Here is a 17,356-nt window from a genome sequence, read left to right as displayed (position 1 = left end):
GAGGACAAATACACATACAATTAAAAAGAGCAAGTTATGGGGCGCCTGGGTAGCTCAGTCAGCTAAGCTTCTGACTCTTGGGTTCGGCTCAGGTCATGATCTCATGGTTTGTGAGTTCAAGCCCCACATGGGGCTCTGTGCTGACAGTGTGGAGCCTGCTGGGGAGTCTCTCTCTCCTTCGCGCTCTCTCTCTGCCCCTCCCCCACGTGTGTGTGTGTATGTGTCTGTGGTGCACACGCGCATGCATGCGCGCGCTCTCTCTCTCTCTCAAAATAAATAAGTAAACTTAAAAAAACCCCAACAAGTTATTAGGGGGAAAAATCACTCCTATAGGAAAAACAGGGGCATATAAACTTAGGAGGGCGTAGTTAGGAAAGACCCGTAAGAGAGAAGAACATGTAAGCTGAAACCTACAAGATGAGTAAAGAGTCAGAAATTCATTCGTTCCTTCAAATATCCCTCTCGTGTCTATTCCGGGTGGGCCTGGCCCTATTCCAGATGCCAGGGCTGCCATGGCGAACACCCCCATCAGACAATCCCTTCCCCAAGCCACTTACACTGGAGCTGGGGAGGGGGAGCGGGGCACAAGACAGTAGTCGATGTAAACCAGCAGTAAGCACACGAAAGTTGGGGAAAGCCTCCCAGGCAGAGGACAGAGGCAGCGCAGGGGCCTGGCACGTGGCTGCTGGAGCAAAACCCAGGGATCCGGGGGGGGCAGGAGATGAGGCAGGAGACCTGAGCGGGAAGCACAGTCCACAGGGCCAGGAAATGTGAGTCTACAGGGAGCGGGGAGCTGCTCAGGGCTGATGGCATATGATAAAGAGGATCCTCACGCACAGAGTGCCGACAACACGGCGGCCCCGGCCACCGCAGGAGCTGGAGTCTGGGCTTCTGGGACTTGTCGAGCCTCTGCCAGCTGCGGCAGAGTGGATGTGCCCGGGGACCGAGGCAGGGCCGCTCTGCCTTCTGCCACCTTCTGCAAAGGAGTGCGACCTCAGGAAGCCACTGGTGGCCCAAGTCACAAAGTGAGGCTTCACCAGGTCTGTAGGCCCAGTGCTCGGCAAACAGTGGCTGTAGTTGTGTTTGCAGGGGACCCTCCCTACGACCTACTGTTGCTCCGCCCAGGCCTGGCTGCCACTAAAGTGCCCTCTGCTTACGCCGCACTGCTGCCAGGACCCGGGCTGATACCGCCTCATCTGCTCTTGGACTTGGCCGCCAGAACTCCTCCACCTGGAGCTGCTCCGGCTGGGATGGGTGCCCTGCTATGCAGATCCAGTGAAATAGCAAGGGAGAAAATGATTCTTTTTTGAGAGAGAGAGAGAGAGAGAGAGAGAGACCACTCACGTGTACAAATGGGGAAGGGGGGAGGGAGAGAGAGAGACAAGAGAGAGAGACAGAAAGAGAGGGAGGAGGGAGAGAGGGAGAGGGAGAGGGAGAGGGAGAGGGAGAGAGAGGGAGAGAGAGAGAGAGAGAGAGAGAGAGAGAGAGACAGGCAATCGAGCAGGCAATCGAGCAGGCTCCATGCCCATGCAGGGGCTCGATCTCATGACCTGTGAGATCATGACCTGAGCTGAAATCAAGAGTCAGATGCTTAACTGACTAAGCCACTCAGATACCCCAAAAATGATTTTTTTTAAGAAGGAAAGAGGGGTGCCTGACTGGTTCAGTCGGTGGAACATGCAACTCTTGACCTCAGGGTTTTAAGTTTGAGCCCCATGTTGGCTATAGAGACTACTTAAAAAGAAAATCTTTAGGGGCGCCTTGATGGCTCAATCAGTTAAGTGTTCGACCTTGGCTCAGGACGTGCTCTCACAGTTTGTGAGTTCGAGCCCCACACCAGGCTCTCTGCTGTCAGCGCAAAGCCCACTTCGGATCCTCTGTCTCTCTCTCCCTCTGCCTTGTGCTTTCTCTCTCTCTCAAAAAAAAACAAACATTAGAAAATAAATAAATAAAATCTTTAAAAAGAGAGAGAGAAGGAAAGAGGTGTCCCGCTCCACTCCCCAGCCTTCCCAGCAAGGCAAATGCTACGTGAGGAAAAATATACCAGTACGATGAAACTCCAAAGAGCCAGTATTTTCAATAGGGAAGGAGTCCTTACAAAAGGTCCCGAAACAAAAATGGGAAAGAGCATGAAGGAGGAATTTTATGTGGTTAACGATAAACAGGTTAACTACCAAAAGAACGCTCATTAAAACAAGACACCATCCTGGTATGAAGATACCCAAATGGAAATACTATTCCTTCACGCATCCAAAAAAGAAAGTCAAGAGATAAAACCAAGTCCTGTCTCTCAGGGCTTACAGTCCCAGGCGGGCACGGATGGTACATCTCATCTAGGGTTTCAAAGGTTCCTACCCTCTGACCTGGTAAAACCACCTTCTAAGAATTCCTTCTGAGAAAGCTCCCCGTAAGGAACATAAAGATTTATGGACGAGGATGAACATCGCTGCATTATTTATGCTACCGAAAATGGGAAAGGACCCAAACGCTCAGCAATGTGGAAATGGCTAGAAGCAATGACAGTGGCCCAATGATGTATTTTAATCATGCTTTTTAAAAAATGGGAAAATGAAGTGAAAACACAGGATATTCAACCGTACAGAGTATCCTCCCAGTTTTATTTTTATCTATCTGTGGCAGCGCATCTAGTCATAGCAAAGAGATGGAAAGGAAACGCTCCGGCATTTAATGTTGAAAACATTCCAGGTGGTGCAAATCACTTCTCCGGTAAGAGTCTTGCATCTAGAATATGCACAGAACTCGTACAACTCGGTAATAAAAAGACAGACAATCCAATTTTAAAACAGGCGAAGGATCTGAACAGACGTATCTCCCAAGAAGATACACGAGTGCCTGATGAGCACGTGAAAGGATGTTCAACTTCATGAGCCATGAGGGAAATGCAAACCAAAACCACAACGAGATACCACTTCACGCCCTCTAGGGTGGCTTCAATCAAAAGGACAGACACTGGGGCGCCGGGCTGGCTTGGTCAGTGGAGCATGTGACTCTTGATCTCAGGGTCATGGAGTTTGAGCCCCACGTTGGAAATAGAGTTTACTTAAAAAAAAAAAAAAACCGACATTAACCACGAGGTGGAGGAATCCGAACCTTCATACACTGTGGAGGGGAAAGTCAAGGGTGGCAGTTGCTCCAATGGTTAAACAGAGTCGCCACATGACCCAGCAACTTCATTCCCGGAGAAATGAAGCCATACGTGCACACAAAAACTTGTACCTTAATATCCACAGCAGCGTTGTTACTCATCATAGCCAGAAAGTGGAAACAACCCAAATGTATACCAACAGATGAAAAGATAAAGAAAACGTGATACAGCCACACAATGGAACATTCTCTAGCAACAATGAGGAATGAAGTTCTGGCACATGCCACAAAGTGGGTGAACTCTGAAAACATTATGCTAAGTGAAAAAGTCAGACACAAAAGGCTGCACAGTGCACAAATCCATTTGTATGAAATGTCCAGAATCTAAACAGACAGAAAACAGATCGGCAGGTGCCTGAGTTGGGGGAGGGGTGATGGCCAAGGGGTGAGGGTTTCTATAGGGGTGATGAAATGTTCTAAAATCAACTGTGCTGATAGATGTACAACTCTGTGAAAAACTGAAATCCAATGAACTATACACTTTAAATGGGTGAAAGATGTGTGAACTACATCTCAAGAGAGCTGTTAAAAAATTTCCAGATCGTGAAATTAACGAGTGATTTTTTATTTCCTTCATTAGACTTCCCAAGGTTTTTGTTTGTTTGTTTAAATGTTTATTTATTTTTCAGACAGAGAGAGACCGAGCGTGAGTGGGGGAGGGGCAGAGAGAGAGGGAGACAACAGAATCCGAAACAGGCTCCAGGCCCTGAGCTGTCAGCACAGAGCCCAACGCGGGGCTCGAACTCACGGGCTGTGAGATCATGACCTGAGCCGAAGTTGGATGCTTAACCGACTGAGCCACCCAGGCGCCCGTTTGTTTGTTTTTAACAATGAACATATCTTAATTTTAAAGTCAGGAGAGCAAGGGGCATGCCTGGGTAGCTCAATTGATTGAGCATCCAACTCTTGATTTTGGTTCATGATTTGGGAGATTGAACCCCTTGTCAGGCTTTGCGTGGACAGCACAGAGCCTGCTTGGGATTCTCTCTCTCCCTCTCCCTCTGCCCCACCCCACTCACCCATGTACTCTCTCACAAAAATAAATAAGTAAACGTTAAAAAAATTCTTTTTGGGGCACCTGAGTGGTTCAGGTGGTTAAGCATCCAACTTCGGCTCAAGTCATGATCTCACGGTTCACGAGTTCGAGCCCCGCGTTGGTCTCTGTGCTGACAGCTCAGAGCCTGGAGCCTGCTTCAGATCCTATGTCTCCCTCTCTCTCTGCCCCTCCCCTGCTCATACTCTGTCTCTCTCAAAAATAAACAAACATTAAAAAAAATTTTTTTTTTAGTGAAAAAAATTTGTGTTTCAAGTCAGGAGATCAAGGTAGCGATCCTGTCCTTAGTGACAACTATCATCAGCCTCCAGGGTGACTGCACACCCCTCTCCCCCACTCCCCTCACCAGCTCCGTGAGGGAAGAGGAGAAAACTAAGACCCTAGCCGCCAACAAGCTCTTTGGGCTCCATGCTGGGCTGGAGATGTTGTCTCCATTTTCCCAGAGCACAAATCCTTTCTGTAAATAACAACTTCACACAGCCAGTTGGGAGAACCCAGGTGCCAAGGCAGGTCTCCCTGACCACCCCCCAGGATGGGTCACTCTGCCCCTCGAAGCTACAGAGGTGGCCGAGGAGAGCAGCAGGAGCCCTGTCCCGCGTTCCAGGCCACTTCTCTCTGGCCTGCTGCCTCGTCGGTAAAACAAGGAGGTTACCTACCCCTTCACCTCCAAGAATCTATACTCTGGCCATGGGGAAGGGGCCTGCACTAGCCCTGGATCCTCTTGGCTGGGTGGTCAGTGAGGACAAGCATCTGGACCCGACAGCTGGTGGTGGCTAAGTCAGAGGCCCCGCCTTCAGATGCCTGCTGCACCCACCGGGCTCCTGGCCGAGGACGTCTTCCCCCAGGACCAGACAGGATCGGGCTCTGTCAGACATGGTAACTCTAAATAGGGTTCCACAGAAAGCGTCATCTCTGGGCTCTGCCCATACCCACTGCCCACCCCCACCCCCCAACTCCATCCTAATGTTATGACACTCCCTGAGCATCTGCTCTGTGCCTGAGACATCCCAGTAATGGAGACGGTCCTGGCCCGGCCAGGGCTCACGGTCCACTGGGGAAGACAGACCTGTCACCAGATAGGGACCACCCCGAGCGGGCAGAGCTGAGACAGGGAGCCCACAAAAACTTAGCACCGCAGATCCTGAGGGCTGAGCCCAGGCCCGGCAAGGAAGGAGGCTCCCCAGGGGAACGTAGCTTTTCCCGGTATTCTGATCAAAGTGGGGAGAGCTGGGTCAGGAAGCAAGGACTCCACCCGGGGGAAGAAGGGAGTTACAAAATAAGTGAGACGGAGCAAAGACAGGGAGGAGGGAGGCCTGAGTGGGTGGCCACACACCACTGACACCCTCCACCTCCTCCTGTAACACCCTGTTGTTGGGGGGACAGGGGATCAGGTCACCTGCCACAAAGGTGGAAAGGCAGATCAGCTACCAGCACCTGGGCTCTCCCATGATGGGGAGGAGGTCCTGAAACCTATTTAGTTCTCTAAATGGTGGGTGTGATCTATGCAGGGAGATGGGGAAACACACGCAGTGGGAAAGGACCTCAGACACCATCTTGATGCACAGAGAGGGCAGTGCCTCGACCTATAACACACAGCAAGTCAACAGCAAATATGGCTTCTCCTGCGCTCTACCAGGCTGGCTAGCTTTGGGGTCTGCCAGAGTTGGCAAGGGGACACTAGGGGCAGACTTGGGGCCCTCCCTTCTTCACACTTCCTTTTCTGGACCTGGGCTACATGAGGGCAGGGCCTGTCTGGTACCCAAGGCCCCGCATCGCATATTGCTTTCATTTTCACCTGCCATATAAGCTCCTGCTCAGAGCCCGCACAGTGCCACATGGTGTAGCATGTGGACACAGTGGCACCAAACCAAACCCTTCCCGCCTCATGATCCTTACAGTCTAAGAGGCAAGAGAAAATATCAGGAGGCCTACAGATGCGCAGATCGCTGACCACCTCACAGGGGATTTAGAGGGTCAGGAAGAAGAGTCTGCTGGTACCTGAAGGACAAACCGGACCGGTGACAGCAAGGCCAGCATTCCGGGACGGGATGTGGGGAGCTCCTGGCACATTCTAGAACTCAAAGAAAGCCACCACACTTGAACCCAGGGAGAACGTGGGCCAGGGTGATCATAGCCGTGGTCAGCGAGGGTGGCTAGTGCAGGGACTCTGGACTGGGGGTTGCGGGTCACAGGGCAGGATTTGAAGCGAGAGTGGAACAAGGTCTGCTCTTCTGAGCGTGCAGAGGGAGCACGAGGGAGCAGGGGCGGCAGTCGGGACCCGTCCGCCTGGCACGCGGGAGGCAAAGTCAGTGTGTGCCCGCAAGGAATAAATACATGGGAGCGTGAACAAATGATGCCTCAGTAAACGTCTTCTTCCCTTCCCTGCTCTCTCCACGGCCCCCGACTTTCCCAGGCCGCGGGGACTGGGTTTCGAGGGTTCCAAGGCATCCAGAGTGGGACACTCATTAGCAGACCCGCTTTGCCCTGAGTCCCTAAGGAAAGTGCCTGGGTGTGTCGGCGGTTTGCCTCCTCTGGGGAGCCGGACGGACAAGGTGTGGTCCCTCATGGAGCGTCTGGGTCCAGTGCGGGGAGATGGGCCCAAACAGATAACGACAGCATGAGGGGGCATCATGGGAACCTGAGTGGGTGCAGCAGCACTGCCTGGGGACCAAGGAGGTGATGTGGGAGCCAGCTCGAGGAGGATGAGCGGGAGCCGGGCAGGAAAGGCAGGGGACTGGCTTAGGGTGCCCTGTGCAGAGGGGGGTGGCGTCTCTGGGTCAGGAGGGAGGGTCTCCCGCCAGGCTCGGAGGTGGGGACTCGATCCTGTTGGTGGTGAAGGGGCCCTCAGAGGCTTTCTGGAAACACAGCAGAGGGTGGGAACCATCCCTTCTGGTTCGAACGCGGCTCCCCCATCCCCCGAGCCCTGGCTTCCTGCTTCTGGCTGCTGCGGAGATTAAATGAGCAGATGCACACGAAGCGCTGAGGCCCGGTAAGGGCTCCACGAAAGCGGGCTGTGCTGACCACCACCATCATCCGGAGGCGTGACCCCTCCGCAGGGTCACTTCCCCGGTGTCTGCCCTCAGCCCCCGGCAGCCCCTCCCAGACGCCCTGCTGCTTCGAGAAACAGCAGGGAACTCAGCTGGGAAGGCACTCTGCCCAGGACGGGGGCAGCTCTGCCGCGACATGGTTGACGACAGCTGGCGGGAGACGAGAACTGGAGAGACGTGGGGGTGGGCGTGAAGGTGGCACACGAGCCTGACCCCAGCGGGTTCCCAGAGGGACCTGCCCACCCACCCCAGGAGGACCAGCTGGGATCCGACGAGACCCTCCAGGGAGCGTCAGACAGCAGGGCTCTCAACCCGGGCTTCTGCTGGAAAGGAAGAGGGCGTCAGGCAAGTCACATGAGCTATCACATGAGTGGCTGTCAGCAGCCGCTTCCAAACCACCCCCCAACCTGAGGCAACGGCTCTGCACCAGCTGCAGCGTAAGCAAGGGGGTGAGAGTAGCTTCAGAGTGCCTACTGTGCACCTCCATCCACCACCATCGGACGTGAGGGCCTGAGGAGAGACAGGAGGCGCAAAGGCTTCTGCGGACGGCAAGGCGAGCCGAACGGATTTAGGCCCTGCCTTTGTGGAATCTGTATTCCAAGTAGGGAGAAATACAATCAGAGCACGATGGGGTCCGTAGGTGCTTTGGGCACTCACCCTCCGAAATCCCTCCTGGAACTGGGACCCCCCTCCGCCTCTCCCACGCTAACTCCAGCCCCGGAGACCCACCCGGGCTCAGCCACGGAGGGCTGCCCCAAATCTAGCCCAGTCGCCATCAGTGCCACAAGCCTCCCTGACACGAGCGGCATCCAGGGTCAGCATGGGCAGTGCCAGCGCCTGCCAGGGAGCGGTGACGTCCAGGACCTCAGGCACTCTCGCCAGATCTGCCTGACACTGGGATGTGCTCCCGGCTTCGAAGGCCCAAGGGCTGGCTCTGTTCCCAGGAGTCTGAAAGCTTTGAAATAGACTTGTCTGCCAAAAGGGCTTCACAAACGGGGACAGCACGGCACAGGGATGTTTCGGGACATGCCCACATTCACACGGGTGAACCCACACCTGGGCCTGTGCCATCTCGAGGGGGAGGTGGGGCTATCATCTTGCTCTTAGAGAGGAGGGAACCAGGGCAGGCTCCCAGCAGGGGCATGACCTCATTCAACTTCGGCAGATCCTCACGGAGTGCCTGTAATAGCCGGTCACCCTTCCAGTCGCTTTCCAAGTATGGAATAATCTGATCCTTAAGCCCCAGACAAATGAGGACACTGAGGCAGAGAACTCGAGGGATTCGCCTAGGGGCAGAGCTGGACTGGCACCAGGGGGCTCCGGAGCCCGAGACCTGGGGTGCCTCTCCTGTTGCTACCATTAGACGTTTTGGGGAATGAGGCCCACAGAGGACTCCATGGTCTCCTACTGGAAACCCTCGGGCCAGATGTGGATTCTGGATTCGGAGATGTCCTGGGTTTTATTGTTTTAAGTTTATTTATTTTGAAAGACAGAGAGCCAGTGGGGGAGGGGCAGAGAGAGAGAGAGAGAGAGAGAGAGAGAGAGAGAGAGAGAATCCCAGGCAGTGCAGAGCACAATGCAGGGCTCGAATTCATGAACCGTGAGATCACGACTCGGTCATGAGATCGTGACCTGAGCCAAAGTCAGACGCTCAACTAACTGAGCCACCCAGGCACCCCTGGATTTTATAAGAGGGCCAGGACAGCTATATTATGCTAAGACCCCAGCAAGGTCTGGGACAGTTTTTAGAGCTTTCCGGATCTGGGAAATGTGGGGTCTAAACAGACCGTGCAGGTGAAGCCACTTGCTGAGACCACCTGGGGGAGGTGGTATGGGAATCTGACCTCGCAGCCTACACGCTGCCCACCTCCCCTGCCAAGGGCAGGATGAACTGACTGGAGGTGCGGGCGGGGGCTCAGATCCAAGGAAAGAATGCGGGGGGGGGGGGGGAACTGTCACCTTACAAGGGTCACAGATAACACTGGCAATAGTAAAACCTTCGGGTAGGGGGGCGAGGAAAGTTCAGATAAAGCCAATGAGTAAATCAAAGACGTCAAATATCAGCTACCATCCAATGCAGGACCACACGAAGCTAAGCGCCTACAGGTTCCTAACCCCGTGGTCACCTTCCTGGTCTCGAAGCCTCAGTCTCACCCACCTGACACCACCCAGAAGGTTCTGTTAAAAATACCAGGCATGCCCCTTCTTAAAACCCTCCACTGGCTCCGGGCAGCCCTGAGGCTAACAGGGCCTGTGAGGCCCCAGCTAGCTGGGTGCTCTTTCCTGCCTCCTCCACCTCACCTCTGACCCTCCTGCCTCCACCTCCCGGAAGATCGGCTTTTTTTTTCCTTTCCTCAGATGCACCTCCCCCACTCTGCCTCCAACCGCTTCCAACTGCTGCCCACCTGACCAACTCCTGGGATTTCTGGGCCTCCGATGGCCCCGACTCCGGGAAGCCCCCCTTGCCCACCTGCCTGCCCAAGTACACCTGTGAGCTCTTCCAAATCAGAGTCCGGGCACCCTGGTTTGATGAGAATTGTTTTCTGTGTGTCTCTCTTACTCGGCTATGACCTCCATGGAGGCAGGGACTGGGCCCGTCTCATTCCCCGACCTCGAACACCTGGCACGGCCATGCCATGCCAAGTGAGTGGCGGCTGGCCGTGGGGGAACCGGGTCACACGTTCAGCCAGGAGGTCCCGCGCACCTACCAGGTACCGGACACCGCGCAGCACAGCAAGAACTCGGGCCAAGGGTCAGAAGGAGGACCTAATGCTGAGGGCAGGGGAGCGGCAGAGACCTCCCGGGGCTGTGGAGCTGTCCAAGAAGCACAGCAAACCCGCATCCCCGAGACGCCAACCGGGCCGGGCCCTTTACTCCGTCGCTTTCTCATCCCGGCCACAATGATGCACAGCTGGAAGTGTCCTCTCCACTTCGTAAAGGGTTATGGGTTGCAAGTGAAGAAACGAGGCAGCACGCTGAACTGAATGCGGCAACTTGCGGAAGTCCAGGCAGCCAGGAGACAGAGGTAAGGGCAGGGGACTGACTGGTTTGGATCCGGCTCACCCATTTACTGGCTCTGTGAGCTCAGGTAAGTCACATCACTTCCCTGTGCCTCTATTTCCTCATCTACAAATTGGGAGAACAGCACCTACCCCCTGGGGTGGTCGTGCGATTGAACTGAGACAATACGTGTAGCCCAGTGGTGAGCACACGGAAGGCAAGGAGTCGTGACGATTAAGGTCATCCAAGAGCAGGGATTTCAACCCAGGCTCCTCTACGCTCCACTGCAGCAGGCTGCCCTTCCCAGCTCGAATTTCTGCTGTCACCGCAAGCCAGACGCTTCCATTTGCTCCAAACAAGCTTACCAGGTCAACCCCAGCCACCCCTGAACGGAGGGCTGGAAGGCAGTCTTGGGATTGAGTGTTGCGTTGGCTCAGCCCTGAGCAGGACAGCCAAACCTGGCTGTCACAACCACCTGGGGAGCTTTCTAGAAACACAGATTCCTGGCCCCCATTTCCAGAGGCTGCCTTAGTTACAGCCAGGCCAGCCCGGGGGATCTGGCTGCACATTTCTTAACTTTCGGAGCATCAGACTGAGGAGAGCCACTCGTGCCGCGCTCCCAGAAGCACGCCCACGTGCACCGCCACTGACTCACTCACCGACTATTCACTGCCTCCTGCCCGCTAGGTTTGCGTGATCCTTCTGGGGGCTCGTGATGGGTGCCAAAGCCAGCCTGCAGATCTCTGGGGAAGAGCCCCCGGCACAGACCGGATTAACTACCCCAAAAAGCTTTCTCCCAAACACCACCGCCGGCTATGAGATGTGAGGCTAACCTCACTCCTCTGACATTCATCCAGTGCCCAGGCCCTCTTGTGCGCCAGGCTGAGGTCACAGAGGTGACGCGCACACAGTCTGTGCCCTTGAAGAGGGAAATACGATGCGAACACAAATAAAGAGTTGGAGGTGGAAAGAATGAGGGCAGCCCGCCTGAGTTTGAGGATGCAAAGGGCCCAGCCCAGCAGAGCGGCACTCCCAACACACTGCCGGACGGGGGCAGAGGGCTGGGGGCTGGGGTCCATGCCTCACACGGGACTAAGGCCCGGGGAGGAGCCGTAAGTTGTCCAAAGTCGGTATCTGGAGAGGCTAACACGTCGAGTCTAGAATCTGGGTTCTATTGCCTCTTTTCAGGCTGGTCAGAAAAACGTGTTGATTTAGTTTCAGCTCAGAGAGGTTGGGCAACTTGCCCACGGTCACCCAGCTTGTAACAGATGGGATCAGGCCTGGGGCCTGTGGTCTTTCCCAGGCCCGGTCAGGGACAGGGCAGCAGGTTTTGCCCGGGGAGTGGGGGGAGAGACCAGGGACAAAGACGAGTGCAAATACACAACAGACACAGGAAGCGCACTGACGGTGAGGCGTTAGGTGGGGCTGCAGGACTGGCACTGACAGGAAAAATGAGGGAGACATGGGATGAGCATTCACTATGGACTCTGTTATCTTACTTAATCCTCACGATCACCCTATGAGGAGGTACTATTGTCAGCTGCATTTTACAGACAGAAAAATCGAGAGGGCACAATTGTCCAAAGTCACACGGCAAATCGCCCAAAGTCACACGGCAGATGATGTGCCAAGGCCGGCGGTAGGAGGTGAAGTTGGGCCCGGATGGAAATCCGGGCAAAGGCCCCAAAAGCTGCCCCCCACGACCCCATTCCCTACTCTCCAGCAACACCACCACTTGTGCTAACGCGAGCTGAGTCCTTTTTTTCAAAGTTCATTTTTTTTTAGTAATCTCTACACCCAGTGTGGGACTTGAACTCATGACCTCGAGATTAAGAGTCACATGCTCCACCAAATGAGCCAGCCAGGCGCCCCTTGAGCTGAGTCTTTTAATGGAGGGCCTCTTCCTACCACTGACAGGTGCATTTCTACCTGTCAAACCAGTTTCAAGGACTAAATCTACAGCACAGGTTTCAATGAGAGCACCCAGTGAAGCATTTCCACCCCCTCTGATCCCCATTTAAGAACACCATCGCCACTGCCCTCACTGCCCCCTCCAGGCCCCAAGCTCAGGTGGCCAGAGGTCGCCTCGTCCTTGGGACCCCCTCACCCTGCAGACACGCCACAGGAGTTCCTGGTAGGCAAAACTCCCCCACCCCCCCACCGCGGGACTGACTCTCCTGGGCCAGAGGTCAGGGGGAGGGGAATGGGTTACCGGCAGGACAGGAGGGAGGGGGGACAAGCCTCCCAGACTGCGGCCGGTGTCACATGCTCTCCGACACCTGTCTCGCGAAGCCCACACAGCGTTCATGGGACGGGAAGACGAGCCGAGCCTTGGGTCACGCCTGCAGTTTGGTCTACAAGGGTCCCCAGCACAAGTCCCTCAGGAGAGCTGGGACCACGGGGCCTGCCACCGTGGGGTGGGGTGCATCCAGCCAGCCCCTCCTCCACTGGGGCCCCCGTCTACCCTCAGGGAGAGTGGAGCCCACAGGTGGCCAGTGTGGCAGCTCTGAGGCGGTCTCTCCCCCTCGGTTTCCACCCTGCCTCCTCCCCAAGCTTCCCTTCCCGACCACGCACACTGGCCTGTGGAGCAGGCCCCGCCCCACCGGGTTCATCCTATCTGCTCGGGCGTCCTGGGTGGTCAGCGGGGCAGGGATCACCACTTCACAGATGAGGAAACAAACTCAGCAAGAACAGGGGCCTCGCTGGAGGCCACAGCGCGCCGCCGCCACGGCTGGCCTGCACGTGCACGCTGGCTCCATGGGGCCCGGGTCTGGCCTGGGTCACCCCTTCCAGGATAGCCGCACACATGCTCACCGGGGCTCATTCAACCACGATCACTGCGTGTCCTCTGAAGGGCCGGAAGTGGAAACGAGGACGGACGGCGTCTGCTCTCCCATGTCAGGTGGGGAGAGGGACCACGAGCATGGAAACAAGCACGTAAGGAAACATCAGACGGCCATTAGTGCACGGAGGGAAATAAGCAGGACCCCAGCACTGGGGGCAGGCGGGCGGGGACACTACGTGACACGGGAGCCAGGCAAGGCCCCTCTGAGTGCTGGGCTGGGTTGAGCTTCCATAGGCCTGAGACAACTCCCCCAGTCCAGATCCATCTCATGTCTAGGGATCCCCAACACGTGACCTCTGGCGGGGCCTGATGGGGCTCTCGCCCTCAGGAAGACACCCCCCTGAGGCTCCCACCTGGCTGGGCCACCGCTCTAGTCAGGGCCTGGCTCTCCTCCACCCTAGCTGGAGGCTCGGTGAGGGCCCGGCCCAGCTCTCCCCGCTGAATGGTCACCCTGTACTGGGGCCCCCGGTTCCCCTAGTTCGGGAGTGCCCCTGCACCTCTCCTGGTTCAGCCAACTTCTCCATCTCTATGACGGAAGAACGGCTTCTGGATGACCTCTCTCCCAAGTCGGAACTGCCAAGTCCCCTGACCCTTGACCTCAGGGTCACATCACCGCAGCAGGCCCCAGAATGACTCCTCCGTCACCCTGCCCACCAGGTCTGCAGCTCAAATGACACCCTCTGTGCTTTCCCACGGCTTACAGACCAAGTCCAACAGATCTCCCGCCCTCCTCTAGGACGGACCAAGTCCTCCCTGCAGCCCCCAGCCAACACCCTTTGGCCTCCCAACCAGGTAACCCCCTTGGCCCAACCTTCTGTACTGAGTCTCCGCTTCTACGGCCTGGCAAGACTCCACCTTCCCTGGTCCTGGGCCAGGCAGCAACCCGCTGTCCTCCCCAGGCACAGAGGCTAGCCTCCTGCTCCTCAGCATGGCAGGCCTTCTAACTTCCCGTCCTGCGAATCCCACTAACCTCACCAACTGCACCCACGACGCCTCCCCTGCTTGGGGACCAAGATCACCCAACTCCGTCACAGCCAGGCCAAGCCCCCACCCCACCCCACCCCAGCCACGACACATGCGCTCTTCCAGCACACACACTGATTTCTCAACTTCTCCGTGTCGCTGCCTCTCTCCCTCAGACCCACCGACTCCTCCGGAGTGGGAGTCCTAACCAGTCCCTGCGTCCCTCTTTAAACTGCCAGAAAGGAGGGACTCCCCCAGCCTGTAAGCTGTGGCCACCTCCGCCGAAGCCGGGGAAGACTGATCGGCAACCATCCCCTCAAACTCCTCCCAGCCAGACTCCAAGCGACGCCTCTTTCTTGACGTTCTCCCCTGCGGGGGGGGGGGGGGGGGGGGGGGGGGGGGACAGCAGCTGCTATTTACGTGGCCAGGATTTACAAGGACTATTGTATTTAATCCTCACAACTACCCGGCGGTAGAAATTAGCACCTCCATCTGCAGAGCAAAGAACAGGAGGCTCAGGGTGGAAAAAAGCTTGACTCAAAAGCAAACAGCTGGTTACACACAGCTGTTCCTCTTCTGGGAACCTGCAGAAACTGCCCCCGCTCCGCCACCCGTGCCAACTCTTCCCCCCCCCCCCCCCGACCCTGAAGCCCACACAAACTGCCCATCCGCCCTTCTCCTTGCCCCGGGGCCCACACACACGGCCCACCCTCTCCTCCCCTCTCCTGGCAGCTTGTGAAGCAGAGACATCCAGGCCCCGACCCCATGAGCTGACTTCTCCAGACTAGCCCCTCAAATCACCAATATCACCCCACATCACCCATGTTGACCGACATCAACTGCAACTTCATGAAAGCTCATCCTCGCCAATGGCCTCTCATACGTCATCAGATTTAGTCCTCTCTTAAATGCCCCCATGGCAGGGGTATTGTCGCCCACCTCACAGTCGGAACACTGAGGCTCCGAAGAGTTAGATAACCAGCCTGAGGTCAGGAAGTGGGTACAAAGGAGTCAGGATTTGAACTGGAAGGTCTGCTCTTCACCACCCTGCCCTGCGCATCCAGGCCTTTCTCCCCTCGTGCCCTCAACTCCCCGGACTGGGTACCATGCTATAGCCAGGGCCCATTTGACTCCTCCCCGCCGCCAGCCCAAGTTCTCCGACTCAAAAGTGACACCTATCCCTGGGGCCTAGAGCCCAAGACTTGGCTGGCTCTCAATACCAACAATCTTAAATTGTCTCCTTAACAATACCTGGCCAAACTGGCGTTCATGGCAGGCTCCCTACGCGCTCAGCTTCCAGTTACCACGTTTCCCACTCTCACATGAAGTCCTCAATTCCTCCACCGCACAGACTAGCAACAGTGCCTCCTCTCTCCAGCGACCAAGTGACCAACTTCTATTGAGCCGGGACCAGGCTGATCCCTCTCTTGGTGGGCTCCACCCTGGCAAGACTGACCGACGTCCCCCGCACAGAAAGACTCAACACTGCCGTTCATCTACGAAGCGACTTTCCAACTTGAGCTCTATACGCAAAACACACACACTCCTCCAGCTGCCCCTTCCGACACTAATCTGACCTCCAGGGAACCCAGAATCGGCAGACTTGCTCCCTCTCCCAACGTCTCAAGCCAGCAAACTTCTTCCGGCTCCTACTTTCTACCGACCAGCAACTCCAGATCCCGAACTCTTTCTCAAGGCGGGGAGGGGGGAGAAAAATTTTAAAAAGAGACCCTTCTAGAGCCAGGCCCCAAAATTCCTCTGCTCCTTAATGGCTGATCATGTTTTGCTTCACTTTTGGGCGAAAGCAAAAAAGACATGCAGTGACTTTTCTTCTTCTTAATGCCAAGATCCAACACCTCCTCCGACTACCTCGTCCACCCCCAAAGTGACCACCAACTCTGCTCCTTTTCTGGGAAGCTGTTTAGCTTGACTCCCTTTTCCCAACCTCAGGTTTTACCAACTCCTCCACAGCCACAGTCCCGCTGGTTTATTCTTCCTCCTCACAGCCAAAAAAGTGAGCGGCATGACTACCCCTGGCCCCGAGGTTTGCAGACTAGCAGCTTAACCTCTTTCCAGCCCTATGGGCCCATCAAACGTCCACCTGCCCTTGGAACGCCAATTTTGACCCCCTCTTCCTCCCCAGACGACTCTCTTTATCCTTTCGGGCGGGTGGGGGAGTGGGACTATGATCTCAAAGGCTACCGCCCGCCCGATCTCCCTGGCCTCCAAACTTTCTTTGATTGCTTATCATTTTAACTCCTAAAACGACCACCTTCAGCGTCCGCGAGGAGTGCGGCGGGGCATAAACCAGTTACTTTTCACCTTCCCAATCTAACGCCACCCCGTCTCAAACACCTTGCAGCCCTAAAGTGACGACAGTCTCCTTAAATCATTAGGTGCAACTTCTCGAGCACCGCCTCCATGCCCGGCGCTGCACGGACTCCCGGTCAGCCACGAGCCCGCCCCCGCGCCCCGGCAGTAGCTACCGTGTCTCCAGGGGTCTTTGGGCTCCACCGCTCCGGACACGATATCCTCGTCGGAGGGGAACGTGACGCGCTTGGCCGCAGCCTTGAGGCGCCCGTCGGCGGGGGACGATGCGGGGCTGGGAGACCGGGCCTCGGCGGGGGCCTCCTCGGCGTCGCCGTCCGCGCCCGGCCCGGGCGGCCCCTCCTGCGGCGGGGTCTCCATCGCCGCCGCCGCCTCTTCACGGGGGCCCCGGGGACATGTCCCGGGCCCCGGACTTGTCTCTCCGGGCCCGCCCGCCGTCCCGGGGCATGGGCTCCGCCGCTGCTTCAGGCGCCGCCTCCGTCCTCCCTCCTGGTCGTCGTTGTCGTCGCCGCCGGGAGCTCGAGCGCGCCTCCCCCGAGCCCCGCGCGCGCCTGCTCGTCCGCAGCCGCACTTTCGTTAACAGCCGGGGAGCCCGGCGCGTACTAATGAAAGCAGAAAATCAATATACGCTATTCGCGGGTAGAGTTGTCTCGCGGGTTGTTGAAGCGGGTAACAAAAGGCAGAAAGAGCCACGGGAAAAAGAAACGTGAGCAGTGAATCTGCAGAGCCGGAACTGCAGAGTACGAGGGGCGGGGCGAGGTGGACGCCGTCTCCCGGAGCAGCGCGCAAGCGCGAATGTGGGCCGCCCCCACCCCGCCACCCTCCTCCAACTGGGTAACTAACGTTCAGACTCGCACACATTCGTCACGAACTCAGGCAACTGTGAGGGGAAGGGAGTTGATAAAAATAACATTTGCGTGGCGGAGCTAGGCCAACTGATAAGGAGAGAGGCAA

At 56.5% G+C, this 17,356-nt stretch overlaps 1 protein-coding gene across 4 annotated transcripts in view; it reads right to left on the bottom strand.

The window, feature by feature from the left end:
* Positions 1-17,077, bottom strand: part of PPP1R37 (protein phosphatase 1 regulatory subunit 37) — a 41,204-nt gene extending 24,127 nt beyond the window's left edge. The window contains exon 1 of one of the 4 annotated variants that reach the window (XM_053210864.1): positions 16,561-17,077. In XM_053210864.1, the coding sequence (XP_053066839.1) occupies positions 16,561-16,762 (202 nt within the window). In that variant the 5' untranslated portion in view covers positions 16,763-17,077. The remainder of the gene's footprint in view (positions 1-16,560) is intronic. The other 3 variants (XM_053210863.1, XM_027037770.2, XM_027037769.2) reach the window with 3 other exon arrangements.
* Positions 17,078-17,356: the final 279 nt, after the last annotated feature.

The sequence above is a fragment of the Acinonyx jubatus genome, chromosome E2 (genome assembly GCF_027475565.1).
Source record: "Acinonyx jubatus isolate Ajub_Pintada_27869175 chromosome E2, VMU_Ajub_asm_v1.0, whole genome shotgun sequence".
NCBI lineage: Eukaryota > Metazoa > Chordata > Mammalia > Carnivora > Felidae > Acinonyx > Acinonyx jubatus.
The sequence above is the reverse complement of the archived record's forward strand: the minus strand, read 5'-3'. Positions and strand labels throughout refer to the sequence as shown.